This window comes from Apiospora hydei (genome assembly GCF_038363865.1).
Source record: "Apiospora hydei strain CBS 114990 chromosome Unknown utg000003l_segment0_segment0, whole genome shotgun sequence".
NCBI classification, from domain to species: domain Eukaryota; kingdom Fungi; phylum Ascomycota; class Sordariomycetes; order Amphisphaeriales; family Apiosporaceae; genus Apiospora; species Apiospora hydei.
Genome location: NW_027117362.1, coordinates 400,229 through 428,007, shown reverse-complemented (window position 1 = coordinate 428,007; position 27,779 = coordinate 400,229). Strand labels below are relative to the sequence as shown.

The 27,779-nt window shown below is 54.4% G+C and overlaps 9 protein-coding genes across 9 annotated transcripts; 5 read left to right on the top strand and 4 right to left on the bottom strand.

Moving 5' to 3' along the window:
• Positions 1-24: 24 nt before the first annotated feature.
• PG997_001913 (uncharacterized protein) lies at positions 25-889 on the bottom strand (the record flags this gene model as incomplete). The annotated part of the gene is made up of 4 exons (XM_066806228.1): positions 25-48; positions 120-308; positions 387-608; positions 710-889. The coding sequence occupies 4 exons, from the start codon at positions 887-889 to the stop codon at positions 25-27; spliced, it is 615 nt and encodes a 204-aa protein (XP_066673524.1).
• A 3,213-nt stretch (positions 890-4,102) lies between these two features.
• On the top strand, positions 4,103-5,116 carry PG997_001912 (uncharacterized protein; the record flags this gene model as incomplete). The annotated part of the gene is made up of 1 exon (XM_066806227.1): positions 4,103-5,116. One exon carries the CDS (start codon positions 4,103-4,105, stop codon positions 5,114-5,116), a length of 1,014 nt encoding a protein of 337 aa, XP_066673523.1.
• A 769-nt stretch (positions 5,117-5,885) lies between these two features.
• PG997_001911 (uncharacterized protein) lies at positions 5,886-6,206 on the bottom strand (the record flags this gene model as incomplete). Its single annotated transcript, XM_066806226.1, has 1 exon — positions 5,886-6,206. The coding sequence occupies one exon, from the start codon at positions 6,204-6,206 to the stop codon at positions 5,886-5,888; it is 321 nt and encodes a 106-aa protein (XP_066673522.1).
• A 2,841-nt stretch (positions 6,207-9,047) lies between these two features.
• PG997_001910 (ribonuclease h) lies at positions 9,048-9,962 on the bottom strand (the record flags this gene model as incomplete). Its single annotated transcript, XM_066806225.1, has 1 exon — positions 9,048-9,962. One exon carries the CDS (start codon positions 9,960-9,962, stop codon positions 9,048-9,050), a length of 915 nt encoding a protein of 304 aa, XP_066673521.1.
• A 2,296-nt stretch (positions 9,963-12,258) lies between these two features.
• Positions 12,259-13,923, top strand: PG997_001909 (uncharacterized protein; the record flags this gene model as incomplete). Its single annotated transcript, XM_066806224.1, has 1 exon — positions 12,259-13,923. The coding sequence occupies one exon, from the start codon at positions 12,259-12,261 to the stop codon at positions 13,921-13,923; it is 1,665 nt and encodes a 554-aa protein (XP_066673520.1).
• Positions 13,924-14,236: 313 nt separating this feature from the next.
• On the bottom strand, positions 14,237-15,591 carry PG997_001908 (uncharacterized protein; the record flags this gene model as incomplete). Its single annotated transcript, XM_066806223.1, has 2 exons — positions 14,237-15,257; positions 15,317-15,591. 2 exons carry the CDS (start codon positions 15,589-15,591, stop codon positions 14,237-14,239), a joined length of 1,296 nt encoding a protein of 431 aa, XP_066673519.1.
• Positions 15,592-16,305: 714 nt separating this feature from the next.
• On the top strand, positions 16,306-17,949 carry PG997_001907 (uncharacterized protein; the record flags this gene model as incomplete). Its single annotated transcript, XM_066806222.1, has 3 exons — positions 16,306-16,455; positions 16,534-16,921; positions 16,970-17,949. 3 exons carry the CDS (start codon positions 16,306-16,308, stop codon positions 17,947-17,949), a joined length of 1,518 nt encoding a protein of 505 aa, XP_066673518.1.
• An 877-nt stretch (positions 17,950-18,826) lies between these two features.
• On the top strand, positions 18,827-20,032 carry PG997_001906 (uncharacterized protein; the record flags this gene model as incomplete). The annotated part of the gene is made up of 1 exon (XM_066806221.1): positions 18,827-20,032. The coding sequence occupies one exon, from the start codon at positions 18,827-18,829 to the stop codon at positions 20,030-20,032; it is 1,206 nt and encodes a 401-aa protein (XP_066673517.1).
• Positions 20,033-21,353: 1,321 nt separating this feature from the next.
• On the top strand, positions 21,354-27,684 carry PG997_001905 (uncharacterized protein; the record flags this gene model as incomplete). Its single annotated transcript, XM_066806220.1, has 5 exons — positions 21,354-21,733; positions 21,796-23,247; positions 23,309-24,680; positions 24,735-24,834; positions 24,926-27,684. 5 exons carry the CDS (start codon positions 21,354-21,356, stop codon positions 27,682-27,684), a joined length of 6,063 nt encoding a protein of 2,020 aa, XP_066673516.1.
• Positions 27,685-27,779: the final 95 nt, after the last annotated feature.

Genomic DNA, 27,779 nt, shown 5'->3' with positions numbered 1-27,779 from the left:
GCCAAGTTGACTAAAGTCGCACGTCTAGTTCTTGGGGCACTTTCCGTTCTGTAGAGAAGAGAATGTTAGAAACTGTCTGTAAGAAATGATTAAAGGGGGAAAGAAAGGGGTTTACTCACGCAGACAGAAAGGCACTTCTTCTGAACCAGAGCCAAGACGGTCGAGTTGCAAGTGACAGCGCAAGCACCGCGGCAGACCTGTCCGCCGGTGAGGGGAGCAGGCGCCGGCTCCGGGTCGCGGACCTTGAGCGAGCCAGCGTTGCAAGAGGCGACGCAAGCATCCTTGACGGCGGCGACGGGGATGGCAGTCTATTTATTGGGAGTGTGTGTTAGTGAACATCATTTTCCGAGAAAACCCAAAGCAATGAGGTGAAAGGGAAGACGTACGCAAGCAGTAGCGCAGCCCTTCTGGCAGAGCTCGAGGGCCTTGCCCTTGAAGAGTCCGCAGGCCCGGGCCTCGAGCGCGCGCTTCTCGAGCTCCTCCTCGGTGGGCCCGACCGCGCTCTCCTTTGGCTCTGTCTCCTCCTCCTCGTCGGAGCGGGCCTTGACGGGCTTCTGGTCGCAGGAGGCGGCGCAGGCGGCCGAAGCGACGGGGATGGGGATGACGGTCTAGTGAGTCGTATTCGTGTTAGAAACTATGGCCAAAAGGGGAAGCGGAAAGAGAGAGAGAGAGGAAGGAATTGGTGGTGGTGGTGGTAGTATAGACTTACGCAAGCGGCCTTGCAGGCCTTCTGGCAGAGCGCCAGGGCGTTGCCGCGCAGGAGACCGGCGCCGCACGAGCGGGCGTGGAGCTGGAAGGTCTCGGTGTCGGCGGCGCTGAGGGCGGGGGTGGCGGCGACGCCGGAGATGGTGACGGTGAAGAGGAGAGCGGCGATCTTGGTGAACTGCATCTTGGCGGTTGTTGGTGGTTGGTGTTTGGGTGAAGAGGGAAAAGTAAGGAAGAAGAGTTGATGAAAGTGGGTATCAAAAAATGATAGAGTAGAAGGTTGATGATGTTGTTTGGTTGAAGTGAAGAGCGACTGGCGCAGAAGGCTGAAGTGAAGCTGAAAGTGGAAGAAGAAGAGGAGTGTTGGAGTTGCTGGTGAGAGTGATGAGGAAAAGATTGTCTGTTGAAGCCGATCGTGGACTCCTTATATACACTGATTCTTCCGCATCTCTCTGTACTATCGTGAAGTCCTACACCGAGTCACGAAAAGAGACTGACAAGTCGCAATGCTACACCATACGACGTTGGAGAAACCCTGCCCTGGTTACCCCATCAGAGCTCAGCTCAGCTCAGCTCAGCCTACTCTATTCGCGAACGTTTCGCTGGCAGGCATTGTGATGATTCGAAACTTCTACGTCCCATCAGAGCTATAGCCAGGGCGGAGCAACGCGATAAGCAAAAGCAGTACGGTAGCTAAGCTTTTTACCGTTTGTTCTAGCGCTATAGATGGGGTCCGACATGCATCTGGTTCTATTTTCTATTTCCGACCTGTCCGCTAAACTCAAAGCAGGCGGATGGTTCCCACGGGGGTGGAATGGCATAGCCTTTAGGCCCTATTCCTGGAAACACAGAGCTCGCCCTGCCCCCCTGGAGAAGACTTGGCTTTGCGGCTCTGCGAACCACAGAGGCTTCGCTCATCTTTGTCCGGGCCGGGTAGGGGTCTCGTCTCGTGGGGTCAGTGCGCCGCGGTCTGGATGCGCCTCAATGGGTGGTTCGTGGACAGGGATATGGGTTTGAGGCCCCACGTTTCACATCGATGAGGCTCTGTATAACATGACTCGTGAGCATTATGCGTTCCTCAATCATGGTGAGTAACAATCGTTCTTCGCGTCTCGCGCATGAAGGCCCAAGATAGATCTTTGCTTATTTTGTCCTATCGCATATTTGGGGAAGAATGTCACGTTGGCGTTTAGTGTAAACCAAGAGAGAATAACACCACAGCCGGGGAAAGAGACTAGTAAGCAACCCATTTCTAGGAGCAAAGCTCATTATTCCTGTAGCTCCAGGAACTTTCAGTATCGACTCTGCTGCTAGACCGCCACGCTACAGACTGACGATACCAACCCGCCAACCTCTTACGTCGCTTGCTTATCTCGGTTTCGGTCACCCAAATTGTAAACGCGGGCCGGACTGCTTTCGCAGCCCATGCACCAGTCAGCCTACTATATGGAGAGCATTGGGGAGAGGACATGCTGCTGTATCAACGCTCGTGATTGGTGGGGGTGATGAGGAAGATGTCAACTCTGCAGGCGAGTAGTAGCATCCGAGCGAGTCATGTTGGTTGACAGGTCACAAGCTGGCGTTGCTGGGGCCTGATCGGAATATCCCTCCGAACAAAGTAATGTTGCGGGGCTGGCTTTGCAGGGTGCATGATGCCATCTGACAGGCTGCACAGCCTCGCTCCCATCGCAATACAACATTGCGCGACTCGTTGCTCTTTTTTTCTGGTCTGTTTCTATATCGTGGAATACTTCCCAGTGGATCGAATTGGACTGGAGAGTTTCTAAGTTTGCATCAAGACTTCGCTCTAAGCGTACGGCTCAAGGGACCTATCTTTGCCGATCCGGCTTCGCCCAGCGGCTGATGCCCGTAGATGATCTGTGATGCAATGATCCGGTCTCCGGCAACGTCTCGTTTTCGAAGCTGTCAGACATACTGGCGGTCAGTCAGCTGCGAGGACCATGCGTGTTGCAATGTATGTGGATTGTGTATCCTGTAAAACGTTTGAACCGTGCCTTAAGTTGTGTTTCTATGTTTTTGAGGCATGATTCTTGTGAGGTTCTTTGTGAAGGTCTGATACGAAGTACAAGGGTTGGTATAATCTACTCAACTTGTTTTTGAGTTATCCATCGAGAGACCAACCTCCCAAGATGCGACCAGATAGGGCACGTTAAGCACTAAGTATTAACCTCTTATTTACCACAGGAGGCGGTGTAATGCTGTATCTCATTCCCATCGTCGGATCTCTACTGGTTTTATTTGGCAATTGCCTCGGTCGGATCCGAGACCCTGGTTGTCGGGCCCGAGAAGCTGCAAGGGCATTCCTCGTGCATTTTCGCCCGTGTGTGGCGTATGCCGCTCGCTTTCTTTGTCTTCTTTAGATGATGTCGCAAACCACTGCCACACTTCTTATCGATAACAAGTGTGTTGGTACAGTTTCGTCTACCAACTTGTGTCATCTGATGATAAGGTTCCGGCATAGTTGGCGATGGTGGGACGATAGTTGATGATGAGACGATTAGTGTTGATGCGGCTAGAAACGGGATAGCATCAGCTTTAATACTGACGTCCTGCATTGAAGTTCGTCCCTGTAGAACTCAGACGTCTTTCCAAGACCAACTGCCATCCATTACCTCTCATCATTAAGGGGCCAGGAGTTGCTCACTTGGCCCCAAGATTTGAGGGCTGACGAGTAAAGGGGTTTGCGCAGCTAAGGTGTGGTGTGCCAAGAAGCGACAAAGAAAAGGCAGCCCCCGACGCGCCCCAAGGATTGGACGTGGCTTGCCTGCGGTGCAACTGTACGACGCCGAAGCCCCTGCATGAAGCTGCCAACGTCAGCATCTTATTGGTCAACTCCCCCTTTGTTTCGGCCTCGGCAGCGCTTGCACTTTGAAACAAAAGGGACATCGACAATACAATAGGATGCTCGACAAGCTGACGCTGCGCGATCCTTTGTTGCAGATTTAGTACAAATGCCTTCCTTTTCTTTTTCCCTCAGGAAAAGCAATTACTGAGAAACAATACCTTTCTTCGCCCCCCGAACATATCACTTTGACCCTCGGGCAGCATATCAGGTGTATAAGACTGTAGATTGACCTGACATACGAAAATGTAGCATCAAACCATCAAACCACCAATATCAACCACTTGCTATCTTCTACACCTTCTTTTTACCAATAACCAATTTCCATCGCCACAATGCATTTCTCCACCTATTCCATCCTTGGCTCTATGCTAGCATCGGCAGCCTCGGCACACGTCGTCTTGGAAAACCCCCTCCGGCCAAGTTCCTGGCCTACGGTCCTACCAACCCGATCGAGTCCACCGGCGCGGACTGGCCCTGCAAGATCCCCGCCGGCCAAAAGCTGGACACTTCCGACGCATCCCCCGGACAGAGATGGTGATCGGCGAGCCCCAGAAGCTCAGCTTCAAGGGCAAGGCCGTGCACGGTGGCGGCTCCTGCCAACTGGCCCTCACAAAGGGCTGGGACCCCAAGAAGGACAGCCCCTGGTCCGTCATCCACTCCATCGAGGGCGGCTGCCCCGCGAGGAACCAGAAGGGCAACCTCGAAGGCGACAACAGCGACGTCTACGAGTTCAAGATCCCCGCGGGCATCGCGTCGGGGCAGTACACCTTCGCGTGGACCTGGCACGCCCGGATCGGCGGCCAGCCGGAGATGTACATGAACTGCGCCCTCCTCGACGTCAAGGCCGCCAACACGAAGCGCATGGAGCTGTCGGCACGCCGGGAGCTAAGCGCCATGTCGAAGCGCGCGGACTTCCCGGAGCTCTTCATGGCCAACATCGGTCCGGTCGGCGGCGGCTGCACGACGAGCGAGGCCCTCAACCAGCAGATCCCGATCGCGTACCCCGACCCTGGTTCGTCGGTCGACCGCCCTGAGGGCGATAAGCTGTTCAAGCAGCCTTGTGACGGCAACCCGCGTGCCAAGAAGGGAAGTGGTGGTGGAAGCAGCGGATCTCCTGCTCCTGCTCCTGCTCCTGCTCCCGCTCCTGCTCCCGCTCCCGCCGAGCCTTCTTCCCCGCCGGCATCCAGCGCTCCCCAGCCCAAGCCTTCGACTCCTTCTGCGGCCAAGCCCACTTCCTCAGCCAAGCCCACCTCCTCCGCCGCCCCTATCCCCACCACCTCCGCCGTCTCTCCTGCCCCCGCCGCACCCAGCAGCGCCGCTCCTATCCCCAGTGGCCCCAACGCTCCCGGTTCCGGCGCCGGTGGACAGAACCCCTCAAGCCCCTGCACGCACGGCCAGTTCGGCTGCTTCGCCGACGGCAAGGAGGGCTACGTCTGCACGGGCACCAAGTGGGTCAAGATCTTCGACGTCCCTAGCTCCGACCCGCCTCGCAAGTGCACGCCCGGTGTCGGCAACGGCGAGAACATGGTGCTGGTTGATGCTTAAGTGCGTCATCACCTTTGGCTGAAAGAGAGACAGGGAGGAAGATTAAACGTAGCTTGTCATTTATGGGATAGAAACAAGGAACAGTTCGCGCTGGACGCGTGCAGGGAAGGCGTTACGGTATAGACATATAGATTGTACAGGAAGACGGAACAAATCTGAAATAGCATCAATGACGTACGATACCTCCTTGCATCGTCGACATAGCTGTGAATATCGTACTGTGACCATTATTGATGAATGGAGACAGCCACCTTAGAGGTTGGAAAGGATATGGCAGCCCACCCTTGTTGGCACCTATTCAGCATCCATGGTTACAATACTAAGTAAAACCAGTAATCGCAATACATGGTATCATATGATACATCGCCAGACGATGAAGTTCAAACCAAGACCTGTGTTACGCTGACATCACTATTACTGTGGACATAGATAATTTACTCTACACTAAACGTCCAGGTGTGAGGCCCTAACTTGGTTGTACAATAATGTGGCCCTGATACTACAGTTGAATACAATGCGTCTCATTCTGTACCTATGGGTAGTGATCAATGGTACTTTATCTGAAAACTGCATACGAGCGAAGGTGTCAAGTGAATGTCCAACACACACACAATAGCTATCTGTAAGGCAACCCCCATGTCTGTTGCTCCCACGACTAGTTGATCACCGGCAGAGCAGAGTTGCACCACGTACCCCCAGATCCTACATATCGCCAATTTCGTAGCTTTACTTCTCTCAGCTCGAAAGAGTGTCGTGCTGTTGATATGCGCTAGTAAGAACAGTGTGTCAATTTGACCACGTCGCATTCTCCCACAGGTGTCGAGGTGGGCCCCACGGAGATAGTCTCGGTGGCTGGCTTAAAGGAAGTAACAAAGGTGGTTGTTTCTACCGCCGTGGGGTAGGCACCTCGGATCGGATATCCAGCCGTTGCAAATGTGCCGGGCGGCACCCAAATCTCATAGTCGGTTGAGGTAGAGTCCTCATAGGCGGGCGCGCCCAAGTCCGGTGCGTCGGCCACCGGGGCGGCCGTCCCGAGAGGCACGACGCTGACGACGGCAAGAGCGAGAGTGGAGATGCCAGGGCGGAACATGGTGGCGTTCATTGGCTTTTCTGAGTTGCGGGACTTTGTGCCAGGGATGAATCCAAACGCGCCGAAGAATATTCGGAGAGTGTACTGATATGGAGCTGGGCATGATGTATGACCTGGGCTTCTAAATAGCGATGAGAGAACGGGAGCCTGGCGCGATTTATATAATGGCGATCGTGGCTCTGAAGTTGTCAAGACTGGGCCCTTTTTGTCCTTTGATGTATCATTCGGGCTGACTGATGGGATCTGTTGAGGGAATATTCATCAGCTCACCTCATCCTCTTAGGCGAAACAAGACAGTTATCTGGGGATGTGTCTTAACTAAGTTCATCAAAGCGGAACTACTGCCAGATGTAAAAGTTGCCTGAGACATGTCTTTGGCATCATCCTTCGGGTCGTAGCCAGAGCTTGGGTGTTGCTTGTTTGCTTACATGCTGCCCTTGTCGTCCCCAAAACAGCGGGCGAGTAACGTAGCACAATCTTCGACAAGTTACCTCACCCAAAAGAATAGCGCCTAATTATCCTATGGAGATGGTGTTGGTCAGAATTCAGCGGTTTGACTCGACGCAAGACACGCTCCGGCCGTAATCCGGGGCAGGGAGTAAGGGTATCTGTCTCCATGTCAAACAAATCATTCCAGCTGCCTTGTATTCAAAAGTAGCAACGATACGTAGGGGCAGATGAAACTAGACTGACATCGCTATCATACTTAAAAAAACACGTCAGACCGTTGGCTAGGGAGTGAGTAGGTGGGTCGCCTGCTGGATATGCGACATCCATCCATATAATTGACGTTCATTCACGTCTTTAGTTAGCCATCAGCCAGATTCACCCTGCAGGTAACACAATAAGTCTCACTGATACATCGAAGATCCCGACTTATTCTAGAAACAAGTAATAAATAAAACTTCCCGCCTGGATACCACGAGAAAAACAAATTCTCTTATATACAAGGATGCCGGGGCGAGATAGATATAACGATGCAAAAAGAGAGAAAAACGAAAAAATACTGGAGAGGCTGGGAATCGAACCCAGAACCTTTTCCATGCTGACTACTGTCGTAGCGCATGCTAAGGAAACGTCATACCACTAGACCACATCCCCTGTTATTTGATGGAAGCTTTGGCCGTTACGAGGCTAGTCATAGTGTGGCGAGACTTGTGGCGGTGGGGGACGACAGCACAGCATGCGGCCAGGGGAATCTGGCTAGTAGGCAATTGCCCCCGGAGATTGCCTCAGCTGAGGCGGATAGAAATGGTGGCGATGCAATACGATGCAATAAGGTTGCTAAAGGGCGGCGTCAATTATACGATATTGAAATTCTTTGGGGCAAATACCATTGCATGACAATCCATTGCGGTAACGGGCTCGAACATCATGCCTCCAGTCTTGTTGTCCCTTCTTGATTTCGGCTAATTTGGCCTCGTGGCCCTCCCTCTCTTCGCCATGTATTCAGAAGCCCCATACTTTGGAGAATAAGCAGGCCGGAATTGGCCGTTTCTGTTTCCGGTGCATCGCACTCTGTTTCTGAGCTTCACCGATCCAGTCTGCGAGATCCTTGAACTACGAGGGAGGGAAGAGGCTAGATATACATATAAATGTCACTAGCAATGTACGAAGTTCTTGGTAGTCTCTATTACCGGGATGTACATCCGTATCTTGGCGTATGGTGACATCCCATCGAAACAGTCCGGGAGCGTCCGGTTCCCCGTCCGAACCCGAGATTTCGAAACCAGAGTCGTGATCTTCAGGCTGCTCCGCGAAACACTCTTCTGTTGACATCACGCTCCGCTTTCATCTGGCCGTGTCCATTGCCCCCCCAGTACGTCGACCTCGGGAGGGATCCGGATCCGGATCGAAGAAGATAAACCATCATGCCATCCCAGCCACGCCGTCCCTCGCCGTCCCAGGTCCCCGTTTCCCCAGTGATAGATAGCCGGGCTTACCAACACCAATCAGTTGAGGCTCTATCGCCATGGTCCAGATTCTCCGAGGCAACTCGAGTGGTAGCTAGGGGAAGAGGTGGAAAGTGGACATGGCGTGGATGCATATAAGGAGAGCAGTACGAACCAAGTTTCCTCAAGACGGACAGTGAGACGAAAGGGAAGAGGGAAAGGTAGAAGTAGGATAGTGTAAGAGGTTGGAGGTAGTGGTTGACGACATCAAACTTATGAACCGGCCAGGGTCATCGTGCAGCAAACCAACAGCTTCGGTATAGGCTAAGCGCAACATGCAGTTATTCGTTCAAATTCGACAGCCGGGTCCATCTCCGAACCAGGCCCAGAACCTTTGAGATGCGTACCTAGATTGACCCATGCAAACTGCGGGCTTCAGTGAAGCACCCTTGTCAAGTCCCGCTGCTTAGCGCGGAAGAGGGTCCCCTATACCCCCGCAGAATAGTGAATAACCCTCGCATTTTCGACGATGCCGTCTTCAGGTAGATGTGTGTGCGTGAGTATGGTGTCGTGGAAGCATGCAGCATAGTCCACACAGGAATAGGGGTTGAGCGTATGCTAGCGAGTCATGGCCGCAATCCCGCCGGTGTGGAAAACCATCATTGTGTCGAAGACGTAATTTGGCTGCAACAGCAATGAGAGACGAGTGCTTGTTATCTTCATGGCCATGACGCTTCACGAAATCGGCATGGTAGGAGTCCGGCCTTGCTTGTTGTTTTATGTCCATATACAGTGCTGGCGGAGCTGCTCTATGTATTAATATCTATATACATGTAATTGTACCTCTTGCGCTGACATTATATCCCGAAAAGAAGTCTTGTTATGAAATGTGACACCAACCCGGGATCCCATCCGTATATCATCAACCGTCACCCAATACATGTTCTGTTCAGCGAAGCTTGTTCGACGCCGGTGGGAGGAGGTTATCCCTCCCCAGAACCAACGTAGCCTTGATGCCCAACCGCGCCAGCCGCTCCGCCTCCGCGTTCGCCTCGCGCGGCACGAGCCAAAAGTGTATCCCCACGCCCTTCTTGTCGAACTCGTCCATCAGGCCGGCCAGCAGCTGCCAGATGGGCTTGTTCGCCACCGGCGCCCCGCTGCCCGTCCGCCAGCCGTTGGTCCGCCAGCGCGGCAGGTGCTCCGTGACGGACTCGACAAAGTACGCCGAGCCCGACTTGATGACGACGTGCTGCGCGCGCCGGGGCAGGTGCTCCGTTGACGTGGGGTCCCACTGCCCGCCCTCGGTCGCGAAGCGCATGCCGCACGACGCGCCGACCCAGGCCGCCGCGAGCTCGGCGCGCTGGCGCGTGTGCGGGAACTCCGGGTGGTCGGGCATGCGGAACGCGATGTTTCTCCACTTGGTGGCGTGGCCCTCGAGGTCGCCGAGGAAGACCCCACCGGACGACTTGGTGGCGGCAGCGGCGGCGGCCCGGTCGGTGTCGGTGCCGGTGCCGTTGTCGCCGGGGCACGCCCCGTCGACGGCGATGATCAGGGAGTCGGCGAACACCTCGCCCTCGGTGCCACAGGGGGCGTGGTAGAAGCCCCAGGGCCCTTGCACCTGGTGCGGCGGATCCCCGGCCTGGTTGCAGGCCCGGGGGTAGACCCGGCACATGGACCAGCAAAACGCCGTGGCCGCGGCGCTGACGGGGCGGAGCTCGTCTTCGTCGTCGTCATCGCCCCGTTTCCGCTTGAGCGCCCCCTGTTGTTGGTGGTCGTCTGGATTGCTGGGTGAATGAGGTGGCGGCGTGGGCGCAGCGCCAGATGGCCCGTGTATGGCAAATGCGAACCCTGGAGTTGGATACATGGCTACATCTGTACAAGGATGAAGCAGTGCAGAGAAAGCGGTGGTAGTATTGACTTTGAGGAGGGAGACGAGAAAATTCCCACTTCGAACAAGTCTAGCCCACTCGCGGTATCCATTTTCGGAAAGTTGAGGTTCAGCTGGCGGCCAGTTGGCTTGCAGCTGGCGGGCCCTGGTAGTACGGAAACGTTGTCCTCCCAGTGTAGATTATCAAAGGTCGCAAGAAGAGCAATCAAACCCACTGCGATGCAGATGCAATCGAATCTGTATGCAATCAAAAACAAATGAAAGAGTCATCACTGTCGGACCCCATTTTGAACGAAGTGCTGCCAGCGAATGATTGCTCTTTGGTGGTTAGGATTGGTTGGTGTGGTGTTGATGGTTGATGGTTGATCAATGTGCGATGCGTTGTGCCGCAGGAAATGCGGACCTTTACTGTGTATGAGACAGCTAGGGAGTGCCGAGAAAGCATTAGCCCGGCGCAGAGACGCAAGCTGTTGGGCACCAGAAGGGCACACCAGAAGGGCACACGATGGACGGTCAGAAGATGGTGCTAGTAGTACCGCCCAACGAAGCGGCAGTTGAACGTCATTTTAAGGTTGGGATGTTTCAATGTTGATGAAGTCGTAACCATTGCTCCAACTTGCCTGGCTGAGTGTCTTGGCAATTATGTCATGGTGGGAAGATTGCTGGGATCGCTCGCTCTCGGTTCTTTGGTTCTTTGGGGTTCCTAAAAATACCGTGGAACCATGCATAAGTTATAACTTATGCGCAAACAAGCGCAAGGTGGCTCAGCATTGGCGGACGGTTCTGGCTCGCGGTCGTGGAGGTGAAGTACACCACCCGTTTCGACTTGCAAAAAAAGGCGAGAAAAGGGAAAAGGAAGATGAAAATAATCAGAGTTGATTATTCTATTAAAACGGCATATTATGACAAATTTCTCTATTTTTATTGCTGAGTTGATCAGTGCAATAGTCATTCTGTTTATTTTTGTTCGACTGCATTGGAGAGTTGACTATGGTCGGCGCCTCCAGGGGAAAAGCAGCAAGCAGACTGGGCCGAGGCGCAGATGCAGCCACACAGCACAGGCACAGCACAGGCACCGGCTGACAGGGGGCTGCTCACAACGCACGTCGATCGAATGGTTTCTGGTTTCAAGTTTCAACAAGCGAGACCAGATGTTGCGACTGCGAGACACGAAAAACAGCGCATCCGTTTTCCCCTGACGATCTGGTCAAGTCGCTTTCCTTACCGGTTTTTCTAGTGCGGTCACTGAACAGCTGAGGTAATTTCGGGGTTCAAATATGCAGAGTCAAAAAGAGTCAAGTCGCCGTCGACCATTGGCAGTGCTATTGCCGACTATCCAGGACTTTGTAGGGGTCGGATAGATCGGGAGCGCCAAGCCCCCTGCTCTTTGGAAAATCGAGGCAGTGTTCGTATGATTGGGAGAATGATTCATTTTGTTTGGATTGGCGAGACTAAAGTTAGTTCGTTCTGACAACGGATGACATGAAGCGGACGGCGGGCTCGTCAGCTCGTGTTTGTTGGTGGTGCAGTGCAGTGCAGTGCATTTGCTGCAGTCTGCGACACTTATCCCTGCAGCAATCCTGCTGGTGCGGAATGTTTACCCATGGTCTGCCGCCAAGGAGCCGTCCGAGCCGTTGCTGTCTTGCTTTCTTATCCGCGTCTTCCAAATTCAATTATCCTGCGTGCATCCTCTGTCCCTGCCGTTCAACCCATTGCCTTTGACGTTGATGGCTTTTTGTCATCTGTATTGAAGATACCCGTTTGCCGACTTCAGGCCAATTGGGCTAGTCAGGGGACCCCGAGAGGCAAAGCTTGTTTTTCTCGTAGCGAGGATCACGGCCCGCCCAGCAGCGAGTTCTTACGCGTAATAGCCCATAAGAGTCCAGCTAAGCAGGGAAGAGGCCCCCAGAGCGACAGTGCTTGAGCCCACTAGAACGGTGGACCATCTTGGCCCCCCACCAACAGTGCCACCTGCTCGGGCCCAAAGCAGCACTTCCTCTTATTTCCCCTGCCTTTTCAGCCCTCCGGCCGCTGTCAAGTCTGTCTTCTAATTTCCCCCATCTTCCTACATCTACGTGCCAAGCCCCTTGGAAATCGGAATTGCCTTGGCCCTCGTCACCAAGCTCTATCCAGACTCACTCGTTCACGGTATTCGATTAGTCCCAGCATTGCTTTTTGTTGCTGCCAGTCGATCATTGAGAAACACCCTCTACACACCATCGTTACCCGCGGGTCGCTTCGCGATACCTGAACCAAAATCCCAAAAGCAACCATGCCTTCGTTCGCGCAGACCCTCTCGCTGGGCGCTGCGGCCCTCTCGCTCTTTGCGACGGGCGCCTCTGCCCAGAGCTGGAAGACGATTCCTCCCATCGAGATCTACGGCCAGCATTTCTTCTACAGCAACAATGGCAGCCAGTACTACATGAAGGGTGTGGCCTACCAGAAGGACTACTCCGGCGGCGGCCCTACCGGCGCCAAGAAGCGAGACGACAAGCCTCAGTACGTCGACTCGCTCGCCGACATTGACTCGTGCAAGCGCGATGTGCCCTTCATGAAGCAGATCTTCACCAACGTCGTCCGCGTCTACGCCATTGACCCGTCCGCGAACCACGACGAGTGCATGGACCTGCTGGCCGCCAACGACATCTACGTGGTCGCCGACATGGCCTCGCCCGACGAGTCCATCAACAGCGACGACCCCACCTGGAACGCCGGCCTCTACCAGCGCTACACTGGCGTCATTGACGCCCTCTCCAAGTACAACAACGTCATTGGCTTCTTTGCTGGCAACGAAGTCGTCGAGAAGGCCAACCAGACCGAGGCTGCCGCCTTCGTCAAGGCCGCCGTCCGCGACACCAAGGGCTACATCAAGGCCCGCGGCTACCGCAGCAGTCTCGGTGTGGGCTACGCTACTGCCGATGTGCCCGTCCGCGACCAGCTTGCCGACTACTTCGCCTGCGAGCCTGACAACACCGGCAACGCCACCTCGATCGATTTCTGGGGCTACAACGTCTACTCGTGGTGCGGCCACAGCTCCTTCGAGAAGTCTTCGTACGATGAGCGCGTCAAGTTCTTCGCCGACTACCCGGTCCCCGTCTTCTTCGCCGAGTACGGCTGCATCGAGGGCATCGACGGCGGCCCTACCCACCGCCCCTTCGAGGAGGTCGCCGCCCTCTACGGCGACAAGATGACCAGCGTCTTCTCCGGCGGCATCGTGTACGAGTGGTTCATGGCCGCCCGCAACTACGGCCTCGTCAAGATCGACGGCAACAGCGTCTCGCCCTACCCCGACTTCACCTCCCTGCAGTCGCAGCTCAAGACCGTCAGCCCGACCATCACGGCCCGCAGCGCCTACACGCCCACCAACAAGGCCCCCTCGTGCCCGCCCACGGGCGCGAGCTGGATGCCCAAGGCCTCGCCCCTGCCGCCGGCCGTGAACCCCAAGTTCTGCGACTGCGAGATGGCCAACTTCGGCTGCACCGTCCAGACGGACGACGAGACCAAGTACGGCGACGTCTTCGGCTACATCTGCGGCGAGGACAAGTCCCTCTGCGACGGCATCGCCCACAACGCCACCACGGGCACCTACGGCGCCCTCGGCGGCTGCTCCCCCAAGGTCCAGCTCGCCTGGGTCGCCAACGCCTACTACGAGAAGAACGGCAAGAACAAGAGCGCCTGCGACTTCAAGGGCGTCGCCGCCACCCAGGCCCCCTCCGCCGACGACTCCTGCTCCGCCCTCATCCAGGCCGCCGGCACCGCCGGCACCGGCGCCGTGCCATCCCCCACGGACGCGCAGGGCGGCGGCTCGGCTGCCACGTCGAGCAAGAACGCGTCGCCCGGCGCCGTGGGACCTGACTACTTCAACTTGGGCAAGGTGCTGTTTGGGGCCTACGCCGTCGCGGCGGTGGTTTCAGCGGTCGGCATGTTTGTTTTGTAATCAGTCAGATATCCCAGAAAGAGAGAAGGGGGTAAAACTACCAAGTTGGATGTACTGAATGTTGTATTAGTTTGCGGCAGGAGTTGCGTTGAGCTTTTAATGATTTCACGGCGTTGTTCCGCAAGACGGCACGAGATGATGTGGATGGGGAGTTAGTGGACACAGCCATCTTTGCGGACTAGGATGAGACGAAAGTAGCATGAGTGAAAATAAACATATTTCTACTTCTGATTAGGTAACCTCTTTCAGGATCTTGTTACTTCTATTACTGCACCCATAATAGCAGTACCCCCTTATAAGCATGGCCGAGAATTCAATAAAGGAAAGCAATCCGGCTTCGACGCCAAGAAAAGACCAGCGCACTCAAAAGCAATCCCACCATCAATGGCACCACCAATTTGAGCATATCATTCACGAACACGAGCTCATTGTCCAGAGACATGCCACCGGGTACGAGAAGCTGAACGCCAATGACCATGCTCGTGAACGCGGATCGGTTGCACACTAGCGCGCACACGTTGCCGAGGACGCCCAGCGTAAAGGCCCCGGCCATCATAGCCAACCGAGAATCCGTCGTGTGAACGTGGACTATGCGTTGGACCAGATAGGCGGCAGATGCGACTAGAACTTGCACAGGGATCTGTCGCAGCCTTGATCCGCCCCGTACGCATGACAAGATCAGGGTCAGGGGAGCGAGAAGGAGTGCAAACTTTGGGTCTACGACTAAGGCGGACGGAGAGCGGATTGCGGGATGGGGATCACTGTTGACCTTCTTCCACAGCGAAGATGCTAGCTGCGTGGCGTAACCGAAGAGCACCACTTTGAACAATGAATTGAAAAGGTGCGACGCACCAACGATTCTCGACGACGGATGGGTCAGCTCCCGAGTTGCAATGAGGCACGTATACCCCGGCAGGACCGAGACGATGGCGCTCATGGCGACCGGGGCGTAAGAAAAGAGCTCGCCGTGCCCGAGCGAGGCGAAGGCGTGGGCGCAGAACGTGGTCACGAAGACGGCGGAGATGTCGCGAGCCCAGGGGACGCGGCTTTGGAACTTGTTCTGCACCACTTTGATGAAGCCGCCCAGGAGGAAGGCAGGGCCCATGTCATACCAACTGCCGCCGAAGGCGAAGACAGCGAGGAAGGATGAGGTGAGGGCGTATAAGGGCTGGTACAGCCACGACTCGAAGTGGGCCGGCTCCGTGAGGAGGGCGTTGAGGCTGTCAGTGGCGTCTTTGATGCTCATGTCGCCAGACATCACCCACTGGAGGATTCTCAGAGAATCCTCGCAGGCGCCGAGGAAAATTCCTTCATTTGCTCTCACCTGCACGACACTGGTCGTATCATCGTGCGGGTTTTTGAACTAGTTAGGTTCCGGTAAGTAGGGGGACACGTGTAGGCTGGATGTGGTGGCTTGCTTACGAAGAAGCGCATGCCTTCGAAGTTGTACTCGACGAAGCCCTTGAGGTCGCTCAACTCGATCATGTCCTGGGCGCAGTCGACGATCTTGTGCGAGGGGGCGCCGAAGGTGATGAGGGCGCGGGCCATTTTGAGCAGGAGCTTGCGCTGATCCTTCAGGCTGCCGCCGGCGTCATTGGATTCGTTGAGGGAGTCGACGGAGGTGTTCTCCGACTCGTGGCCGGTCCGGGTGCGCTGGGACATCGGCATGGCTGATTGCGGATGAGTGTTGGAAGAACAGATGTAGTTGAAGCAGAAACGGATTGGCGCAGGTGGGAGATGAGGGCAGAAGCAGAATGATGGAAGTCTTGACCCCATCTTGGTTGCTCCTTCCTTCCCGGAAGGTGGTGTTGGATCTCTCCTGCACCTTCTGCAATTGATGGATGGATTGCCCACTTAGACGCATCGCATCAACTGAGTCCAAATCAGGCGAGGCCAATGGTGGGCAATGAGATACGTGGCCGGAAGCTGAATGATACACGACCTATAGTGTTTGCAGCATCTAAATAGAGGAACTATCTATGAAGGTATGTGTGCCCCCAATGAGTACGCGATGGAAGGGTGCAGTCCGTCGAGCAAGAAGACTGCGAACTGGCATCTTCACAGAGAGCAAGGCCGGAATTTGTCAGTGCCGTAGCCACGCTTGGCCTCTAAGTGACGCTTAATGTTATATGCGCTACTGCACGCTGCCTGCTTCTATTGATAGGTGCCGACGTAGTGACTACCTACTACACTAGAAAAAGCAGTGCATCTAAAGGTGGACCTCGGTTCTTGCAGGCAGCAGCTCCTCCCGCCATTTCCACCACCAATTGGTCTTGCTTACCTTGACTTGCCATCAATCAATTCAAGTTGACCAGTTCAATTGGCGGCAACCTGCGTTTTGCCATCTCTCCTCATCGCTGTTTCTTCCAATACCTTGTAATCATGTCGCTCCCGTCATTGCCCGTCGAGCTGCTGCATCATGTCGCCCTGTACTGTTCGCCTCGTGACGTCCTTGCCTTGACTGAGAGCTGCCGGTCGCTTCGAAACGCCTGCGACGACAGCGCCATTTTCAAGCGAGCTTTCTTGGAACATGTAACCTCTGCGACCTTTGATAAGGCTATCTGGTGATGCCGTGGTCCTGCTACTATTATTTGCTGACTTGTTTGACAGATCCCTCCAGTGACGTCGCGATCAATTGCGAACAAGGAAACCTTGATGGCCTGCGTCACCAAGCAGCTGGGAAATCTGGAAGACACACCTGAGCTCTCCCAAGCAGACCAACAAAGATTGATCTGGAAATGCATGTCAACGGCTGTATACCGCTTACAATGCGTGGGTGACGAGCTGAGTATGCCAGTATCAGCCATTTCCTCCGATCTGGATGCGCAACCGCAAACGATTACAGACTCCCTTCAAAAGATCTTGTCATCTTTCACCTTACCCGGCTTACCATATGTCGACCAAGTTGTCTCCATTCCCGAGACAGCTGTCACTTCGAAAACCATAGAACCCTTGCGCAAGAGTTTGGGACTTCTGAGCATGTCAATAGTATGGGGTTGTGAGTTTACCCATGCTTGTTTTCCCACTATATGCTGACTTTGCCAAGGTTCCTCGGTTTGCGACGACAACGTAATGCGGCTCCTTGATGAGCTATGTGCATATATGTACGCCTTGAAGCCAAATAACCCAGAGCCACCATTCTTCATGAGATCTTCAAGCTCGTGGGACTTGGAACTTTCGTTCTGCTTGGCAATCTGCGCCATTCGGATCGTTGGATGGCAACCAGCAGGCCCGCCTGCCATCGTCCAAGTTAATGGTATCAGAACTTGGCCTCGGGGCCGGCTCGATTTCGTTCAACGTGCTCTCCGGTGCCTCTTGCAGACTTTTGAGAGCAATTGGGGCGACCGATACAGCACGGCCCAAGATAGCCTTCCCCAGAGCATGGCACTTCTTACGTGCGCCGTGGTCGCCCGTACTAAACTGCAGAGTTTCCCGGACCCCGACAGCTCACCACCGCGCCCTAGAGACTTCCCTTTTGGTCTCCAAGAACAAAGCCAGTCGTCGGCGGATATCCCGGCGGACAGTCCAAGCGGTACACGCCGAGCACCGAGCATCCCCTTACCTGAAGTTACCCCGCCCTCCAAGGAAAATAGCAGCTCTTGTCTCTCGCCCTTCGCCTCTGGCAGCTGGGACCTGTGGTACAAGACCCGCACGAGAGCGGTGATGGACGAGATAGGCTCGGGCGAATGGCAAGGGTGTTACACGTACGGGCTAGGGGCCCAATCCCGCGTCGACCCGCCGATGGAGCAGATCCGATTCCAGAAGTCGGCACAGAGAGGGAACCAAATTGACATATGCGCCAGGGGCTGCGTCGATATGGTTGGTCCGTTCCGGCTGGACGGTCACCTCGATCTGGAGACGTGCAACGTCTCGCTCCGGAAGAGGTACCTCGGCCGCCACCATTTCGACTGGAGGGGCGCTGTCACCCCGTTGGGAATCGCGGGCTACTACTTTTCGGGCAATAGAGAGAGAGAACCCTCGGGGTTCTTTTGGCTGTGGAAGCGTGATTGGAAAGACGGGAACTGAAAACAGGAGCTGTAGCGAGCTCTGTACCATATGAGGCAATAGCAACTGGAATGCGCAGAAGTGAGTTGGGTAGGGTATGGATTTCATTCATGTAGTTGATAATGTGGAACGGTATGGACCATTTTCTGTCAGGTAAATTCTCGTCAGAAGTACTGCTGCTGGTGTGGATTGCCACTCGTCTTGGGTATATCTCACCAAGCCATCTACACATATCCCTCGGCATTTGGTTTACTCGCAATCGTGCGTATGGAAAGAAGGAGGTTGGCCCTACGGTGTGTTCTTGGCTTTTCTCCTTCCGTTCCCTTGAGATTGGCCACGAGATTGGTGAAGCATACCGACAATAAACTTGATGTGAGAAGAGAGAAAAGAAAGAAAGGGGGTGGCTATTGTGGCAGTTATTCTCTTATTGTCCAGGGTTGCATGACAGGAGTGGTGCCTTGGCGCCATTCTGGGTCGCTGGGTTAGGTTTCGGCTTCGGAAGAAGATCCGCTCTGCCCCACTCTACGGCAACCCCCATTGGACCAAAGTAGGCCAATACGAGAAAAGGGGTGGACAAATGGGGTCGCCAAAGGAAAAACCGAGGCTCAGACTCCCGCCCAAGTCCCCTTAAGTCCCCTGGAGGGAAGAAGCGCCGGTCGAGACACAAGCGCTGTCCGTCGGAGCCGGAGGTTTTCGATTGCTTTGATGTATATAGTGGTCGCCCGATGAAGACTTTTTCCCTTTCTCTCTTTTGCTTGCTTCACCAACTATTACCCTCGTTAATAATAGCATCATCCGACGTCATCATGTTGGCGTTAGGCACCATTCTTTTATCTTCCGTCTGGCAGGCTGCCACGGCAGTCGGCCATGTAATCCCCAGGAATTCGACGACTCACTGATGTCCGCCAACGACACAGGCAACTACACTCTTCCGGAACACGGGAACTACACGTGGACGCCAACCTGCCGATTGCCGTCCCCCAGCGACTTCATGTATAGCATGGGCTTCGTTTCCTCGCCCGGCTGTGTGGCGAGCACCGGGACGCTACGGGCCTTCATGCTCTTCGTCGACTTCCCGGACGCCATGGTGCCCGAGGGCGAGAATGCCCAGGCCGTGTACGATACGATGGCGCCCAAAGCGGCCGAATGGTACGCCCAGGCCAGCTACGGTACCCTGAACCTGAACGTGACGGCCGATACCTCGGCGTACTACCGCATGCCGAAGGCGGTCGCCTCGTACGACTGGTTAGGCAGCACGTTCCGCCAAGACGCCTACGCCCGCGACGCCCTTGACGCTTTCACGGCCAGCGGCGCCCGCCTGCCCGCCGACGTCGACGTCGTCTATGTCGTCCCGACGGGCCGCGCTTCGCCCTGGATGTCGCGTTCCCAGACCCTGTTCGACCCCATCACGACGCGCGACGGCCAGAAGGTCAAGAAGACCGTGACTTTCGGTGCCGCCGACGGGGACCTCAGCGCCATGACCATGGTCCACGAGACGGGCCATACCTTCTGCCTGCCCGACTACTACTCCTTCGACTCGTACGCGGGCCTGTACGTCGGCGGCTTCAGCGTCATGGCCCAGACTCTGGCCACGGCGCCCGACTACTTCTCGTGGGACAAGTACCGCCTGGGCTGGCTCCGCGACGAAGCCGTCGACTGCGTCCTGGACGCCGGCAGCACGACGCACGTTCTCACGCCCCTCGCGGTCGCCGGACCCGCCGGCAGCAAAAAGGCCGTCGTCGTCGCGGCGAGCGAGACGCAGGCCCTCGTCGCCGAGGTCCGCGTCGCCGCGGGGGTAGACGAGGCGCTCTGCGCGCCCGGCGTCGTGCTCACGACGGTCGACACGCGGACCGCGGGCGGCAGCGGCCCGATCCGCGTCGTGGACGCGACGCCCGGCTCGGGCGGCTGCGTCGGCCTCTTCGACGATCTGATGGACGGCGCGCTGGCCCTGACGCTGGAGGGGAGCAAGTCGCTGGCCTGGGCGCCCGTTAGCTCGTACGATGTGCCGGGCTGGGGCGTCAGGGTGACGTTGGTGGGCGTGGCGGACCAGGAGTACACCATTCGTATCGACCGCCAGGAGTCGGCTCGGACGAATTCGTATTAGTAGTAAATAATTTACCGTTAATCGATTGCAAGAGTAAATATTCAGATGAACACGTCTATACAGGGGTGTGATCTAGGACTGATAGACAAAAGCCCAGCCAGAACGAATCTCATTTGGGCAAGATGTGACTGGAAGACATCCACCATCACTTGGCACTGGAGGCGGTTGGGTTCTACCCGAGAAGGCCTTATCTCGACATCAATTTGATACAAGGACCGGCTACCGCTCATTATGGCTTCAAGTATCAGAAAGCTGGAGGAGGTACCTAATGCCAAACGTGCACGCGAACCAGGGCGTAATGTCCTGCTTGAGCATATATTAAAAGATGTATGTTGTGAATGTGCAAACAGATTGATTGGACCTCATGAAATGTGCAGTACGTCGACAGCCAGGCTGCCACGCCGATGATGCCATTACTCTGACTCAACGGGGAAACCTGCATGCAGTCCTGGCCCAAAACGCCTTCTTGCGTAACGTGAAATGCCGACTATCAGATTCGATGGCGATACTCGGGCAGTGATTGATTGGATGGGTCGGCGGGCTTCCCGTGCCGAGAAGATCAACTGCAGCCGGAACCTTGCGAGTTTGTATGGCGTTTTGGGATCCCTCCCCATTGGTTGCCTACTTCTTACCTAGGTCCGTGTTTGTCTCAAGGCTACGGCGCGTTTCTCGTCAAGAGCAAGCAAGCAAGCATGCATGCACGCACGCATTGGGGTCCAAGTGCACGTGGCGGCAGATGAATGGTGTGATGGGTTCTGGATGCGGGAGGCCCTCCACGCTTGAGTTGACATGTCGCATGGTAGCAGCCTGGTGAGAAGAGCGTGGGGATGCAGCGAATCGTATGTCACGACCTGCAGAATGCTTGGCTAGGTATGCGTGCTTGATCTTGAGATTGATTGGCTGGGATAACTCCAAAGAGGAGGTTGCTTGCTCGACCAAGTACCTACTTTGCCTCTCGATGCTGGCAGCAAACTCCACGACAATGTCTAGGCCCATACTTGACTACTAAATGAGGTAGTAAAGGTAAGGCACATTGACACAACCTACATGTACTGACCTACAGAGGTGGGGCAGGCATTGTGCTACATACATCCCACCTGACTCCAGTAAACGCGCACCCGTTACACACGATCGATACCTACTTCCTAGGTACTGGAATAACCATTGTTGATTTTGAGGTTGATTCCGTTTGTTCAACACCACCTGCGGTTATTCGCAACCCCACCACCACTCCCAACATTGAATAATTATTTCCTTCCATCTCTTCCACTGACCACTTCTCCCTCATCCACACATCCATCCTTCATCAACCAATGCAACGATGGACAACAAACAGAAGGCCCAACGGGCACACCAACGACTAATCCAGTCGTTATTCAATCACCTAGCATTTCCCATCCAATTGCCTCAGCAGGAGGACACGATTATCCCAAAGGTCGAGGCCGCCTTGGTCGACCGACTCATCGTCGCATCGCGTCGAATGCAAGACTACACCCATGGCGACTCGGTTTGGCAGAGCATCCGTCACACCTTGGAAGCAGCCACCAAGGTGACCAATCCGGCCGGCCGATTAGAACGAACCCGCCTCCAGTCACAGCTACGCGAGTTTGCTGCTGCCACAGCGGGCAACGAGTTCCTGATTCTCTACATTGCTGCACAGAATGCTGCCATCCTCCTGTACAAATGTGGCAGCGGCAAGAGGTCGGTTGTGTTTGAGATGTTCGAGGCATCAGCCAAGCGAGAAGACGTTCTGGCCTCAAAAGGTGCCCTTCAATGGGATTTCCTGGCGTTGCAGTTCAGGTTCCCATCACCCTGCTCACAGATGAGGCGTTTCTCGAGAACCTTGCCGTGTTTCTCGAACAAGCCTCCATCGAGGATACCAAGAACTTCGAGTTCGTCACCAAAGCAGGAGCGGCAGTGTGGGAGAACCGCGAAACCCGTGATCCGTCAATCATCACATCTCTTCTTGCAGCCCTGCTGGAAGCCAATGGCACCCGCATCGCCCCCAAGCTCCTACGAAAGCGCGTGCGCGACGATGTTTGCTGGCACAACACCGAAATTCCATTCCGTCGACTTCCCTACTTGCTGGTCTTGAAGGTGGCCCTGGAGCGACACTTGTCTTTGGTTCTCGGTGAGGAACTTGGCAGGATTCACTACAAGCTCTTGGTATCGACATTGCTGGAGCTGTTGCTCGAGGAGTCCAAGGCCATTGTCAGCTTCGAGAACCAGTCATTTCTTGTCACAAAGTTATGTCGGCGCCTTTTCAAGCTTGAGGGAGACATGACGGGAGCGTCGCCAGACGTCCAGAGACTTGTTGGCCCCCTCCTGAAATCTGTTTCCACTAGCGTTCGCAGCGCGACACTGGAAACGACACGTCAAATCGATATGATATGGCAAAGCGAGAAGCGTGGACGTACCAAGATCATCCCACCAGTTCCACGCCAAGCCATTGCCTCTGAGCTTGTCCTGCACATGTATTCCAGCCGCCAATATCTGGAAGAAGCCTGCCACAGATTCCGCAACTTCATTCCTGCAACCGAACGCAAGACGTTCGAATCCCGCAAGCCCATGCGGATCACACAAATGCAAAATATGGCGGCCACTTATTTCCGTCTCTTCCAGAGCGAGAAGGAGATGAACCAGTCATATGACGCACTGGACCCGGAATCGCAGGTTTTGACGCTGCAAAAACTCATCAACGAGTACACGAGCCAAGTTAGCAGCCATTACGACGAGAATGTCGAACAGAAATCCTTGATGCTGTTAAGCATAATGCAAGCCTGGATGGAACTGGACAAAGCCGCTTGTCTCGAGTATCCGTTGCTGAAGGATTATCATCCTCTTTTCCCCTCCCGTATGCTCGACGTCCTGCATCTTCCTCTACATGATGACATGGCTCGGGCTCGAGGAATCGAACAATACATCCAGGAGCGCATACACGACAGCCTGAACAGCTCCATGACGATATTTGATGATCCGGTGAAGGGGTGCTTCGCTGAGAGATTCTACGACGAATTTGGAGAGGAGGCTGAGCTGCATGATTTGATGGCCGCCATTGAGATCGCTGCCGAAGAAGAGCGAAAAGAGAAGAAGAAAGAATTAGATGAGAAGACCGAGAAATATCACAAGCTGTCGCGAGAGATCGACGACACGGCATGCGTTTACATTCGAGATAACTATAGCAACGAGGCGATACACCATCGACACTGCAGCAAGTGCTTCCTAACGAGAGAGAGGCAACGTCTGAGAATACGCGTGTTTGAAGAACCCTACCAGCGGGCGAAGTGATGAAGAAGGCTGTCATCTTCGAACTCGCTTGCCCGGAAGCTTTGCGGCCTACCGAGACGTTACCTGGGCTATTGCGGTGCAGTTTGGTGTACAGAGCATGGAAACAGGCGCTGTACCTATGAAGGAGTTGAAAGATTACAGCGAGCTTGAGAAATATCACAACTCGACCGGAAGCATCTCGCTTGCATCGACAAAGAAGTCATTCCTGGGCACCCACTACGCTCACCAAAAATTCCCTGTTGATCAGAGCCAAATCTTTAGACCAAATGCGTTGTCATACAGCTATTATGATCGCACATCGAAGTCCTGGCCGGGATGGAAACGTTTCAGACCGAGTTTCGCACATCAGTGCAGCCTGCTTCTTCCAAAGAAATCCCCATACGCCTCTCTTCTCGACGTCCCAGGCTTCGACAACATCGGCGGAGGCCCATCATCTTATGAGATCGTGGGGAGTCAATCGTCGTGTCCTCCGGGCCTCAATGTTCATGAATACATGGCTTTCCAGTTCTTGATGTCAGGAAAAGCCAGAAGATGGGTTACGCTTTTAACCGAGCTGGCATCCTCGAGCCTCAACTTTTCAACCGAGTCAGTTGTCATGTTGGTCAGCCATGTTTCGTTGCAACTGGGCCCCCCATGCGAATCAGGCGACGCTCGAGGCATTGCGCATTCTATCTTTTCGGACGCTTCCTTTTGCGACGGTCTGTTGAGCCAGTTGCAGCTGAAGCTCGAATGCATCGCTTCGAACTGGAGAGAGACGAGCGTCATGGAAACTATTCTGACGGTCGTGCTTCGCCTCGTTCAATTGACCCATCACCATCACGGGGCTGCCATGGCAATTCTCGACCGGATTAGAGAAATAACCACGCTGTGGATACGTAAGCTAAGAGCGGAGACCTATCAAGCGTCAGATTCCAAGTCCGCGAAGAATTGCCAATTCTATCTCCTTTTGGCCGCACTACTTTGCAAACGCGCCTGCTTCAAGCTTCTAGAGGCTGAACATCCGCCGTTCTTCGTTATAACGGCTTTTCTTGAAGCTTGTATTGCTGTCCATGACAACATCCCCGAGAACGTTCAAGAGTTGCCTCGGATGACTCGAAACCACATCGTCAGGGACTTGAGACTGATGCACGGAGTACGCGATAGATTGCGGTCGCTGTTGAGATCAAGTCAGGGCCGGACCCTTGTCCAATCTCTCCATGCCGCATGGCCGGCATCGGAGTCTAAGGAAATCGAGACATTCGAGCTTGACGGAGATGAATGTGTGGTACTTCATCTACGAAACAAGCACGAACCAGGCTCCCAGGAAGTTAACTACAACTTCGTCCAGGGGTCACTATTGGTAGATGGGCAACCACTCGGAGTAAGTTAAACTTATGTTATACCATACAGGAAGGTACTAATTGGAAATTCACAGCGATTATCGACGGATGAGAAGAGTTCCATGATATTGGCCACTTTATTCGGAAACCAGAGTCTGATGAAGTTTCCGTCGAGTAGCGCTGGGATGTCATACAGTTAGTAATTACCACATGGTTCTACCATGAGCCGCTCTTAGGCCACTTGGAATAATCTGCTTGATCATTTGACTAACTGTTTATCCCGTAGCACTTTGTATCCAGAAGGATGGATGGCAGACTCATATCGGTTATGATCAAAAGGGATCAACGATTATTCGAATCACCAGACAACACTTTGTACTGGAGTACGTTCCCAGGGAGGTGTTCCAGCGGGATAACAGTATCGACCTACCCGCATCACTGGTGGATGATTGCATCCACTGGCTGAACGTCAAGACGCGCCGAATGGAAATACGCCCATGTTCTAGTGTCTGGCTCAGCCAAGCACGCAACTGGACGCTCGACATGAACAACTGGACCTGCAGTCGGCTAGTACCTCCGAGCAAAAAGAATCCCAATGGCACCAGAGAAGATTTGGTAGACCCTTATTCCGACTTATCCGGCCGTGTTGCTCGCATTTTTCATGGATTTGAGCCGCGACGGTACCTTACACTCTACCAGCCTCAGAACGCAGTTCTTACGATTGACCTGAAGAGAATGAGCATCAGATTCTTCGTCAATAAGTTCAAGAGACTGCAGTCCAGCCAGCTTCGAATCGAGATCGATACAAACCAGGATGCCGGTACCTGGTATGGCTTTGACAGCAAACTCGTCTGCATGGATCCCCATGATTCAAGTCAGCGATCAATCCTCATGCCAGTGGGGGACCTGGATGTGGTGAAGCGAGGGTGTCATGTCCAGGTAGTGGTGAAGCCTATCATTACGCCTTATGTGCATTACCTCAAATATTCGATCAACGAGACACTGGGACGGCTGGAATGCGCTTGTGAGCCTGCGATGATATACAAAAAGGCCGAAGTACACGCTTTCACTTCGTGTGGCTATCAGCCCGACCCTCTTACTGGCAGAACCGGCACAGAAGAGGCTCTGGATCTGCTCGCTTCGGGTATCAGTCAACCATGGACCTCACTGGGTAGTCTGCCTATTTCGTGTCTCCAGTCGATTGCCCGGATGTCACCCCGGCGCGAGTGGTACCCGGAAGACAAAAGATCGATGAAACGCGAGCATTGGGACGCGCGGCTCCCGGTGACAAACCAACATGATGCCTTCCGTCCACTGGTCGAGGTCATACTCCAGAAGTCAACAAAGCTAGGGGGTTTCGGACCTCCCAAGCCGATGGAAGAGTCCGAAGCATCACTGTCCAATGATCCATACTTGGCAAAACGAGCTTTAGTACGACGGCAACTGCACCAACGAACGGTTGAATCTCTTTCACAGCCCAAACAAGTCGATGATATGCACTACAGGTCCCGCGATACCCCGAGCGATACGAGTGTGAAATACAACAACGTCTACGGTATAGTGGAGACCATCAAGGCAAAACGTCCGATGATGGCTACGGTGCAGAACCTTCCTGGCGCCTTGGCACAATGCTCGAACATCCGAGGCTACTCAGAGGAGTTCGAGCAGCTTTCTCTCGGTGAACGACTTGACATCGATGTCTGCAAGCTTTGGGGGCCCTTGGTCAATTACATACGCCAATCAAAGTGCGAGTATGAAGTCATGTTCCTGCTGGCGACCATCTCCTTCCGCTTCAATGCACCTACGGCATTGATACGTACAATCGCTGCCTTTTTTTTATTCGACGAGCTCAGATCTTTCGACTACCCGCTGGCGGACGAGTACCAGAATTTGCGTCCAGGTCAACTTCCTACGATCGAAAGCTTGTTGAAAGCGATCGAACCGTTCAAGGAAGCCGGTCCAGCAGACCTGCCATTGATGGAATTTGCCAGCTCAAAGGCCAAGAGACAGCTATTCCAAGCCCGGGAAGCTCATGAGAAGAGGGCGAACCGAGAGTGTACATTATTTGCAGGACATCTTCTTCAGCAATGGCCATGTCGGGAGCCAACAGTCGATGGGCTAAATGGGATCAGCCTGGTGGATGTACATCTGGCCCTCGAGGCCGTACTTCCTGAATGGCAGAGGTTGCACGAGAACCATGTCTTCGTAGCGCATCTGGAGAGCGTTCAGAAGATGCTTGGCACGAGATTCGCGGACAGCGCCAATCCGAGACGGAGCTTTGTGACCCCTGAGGTGTTTGCCAGGCCCGCGAGCCAGTACACTATACCCCGGCTTGGCAAGGATTTGATGATGATGGCTGCCTCGAGTGCGTTATCTCAGCCTGATCGCATTGTCAGGTCTGTCATGTTCACCCTCCAGAACCACAGTTCGGTCGCGCAGAAGGGAAATTCGGGCTCTCGAAGACTGATTTCAGATCCGACAAAACCGATTTCAGATTCGAAAGAGCGAGATTCAACCATCGACGAACTAGAAACGATCATCCGAAGAGTCGACAATCCAATGTCAGCCATAGCCAGAGGGTATGCGAAAGACCTCCGAAGCAGTGTCAGGGCCATGAAGTCGCACAAAGAAACAGTGGCTGCTTTGGATGTGAAGACACTACCACATATTACCGAATGCAGAAACGCCATAAATAGTCGAATGCGTTCCATGGATACGATGTTGCGCCAGCCCAGTCGATCGATGACGATGGAGCAAATCCAGTGGCTTACTCAAGGTCGGCTTTGGCCCATCGTGACGCCCATTACGCTACTCGAGCAACTCCGCTCAACTGCGAAGGTTTCCTTCGGGTCTGGAATGAAAGAGAGTCTTGTAAACATGGGATTGTCGATAACTGCCTTGCAGCGAGGTAAACGGATTGCGAAGTACGAACGAGACGAGCTGCGTTCCCGTCTTGAAGAGGAGAAGAAGAACTTTGGACATGCGAATTGGTCTCCTACGAACATACCGACTGGCTTCTGCTGGAAATTGAGTCTGAGATATTGATTCGCGAAACGCAGGTCGATGTTGCTCGAGCCATCGCCACGCCAAAGGCTGGGAATAGCGTTTTGCAAATGAACATGGGCCAGGGGAAGACCTCT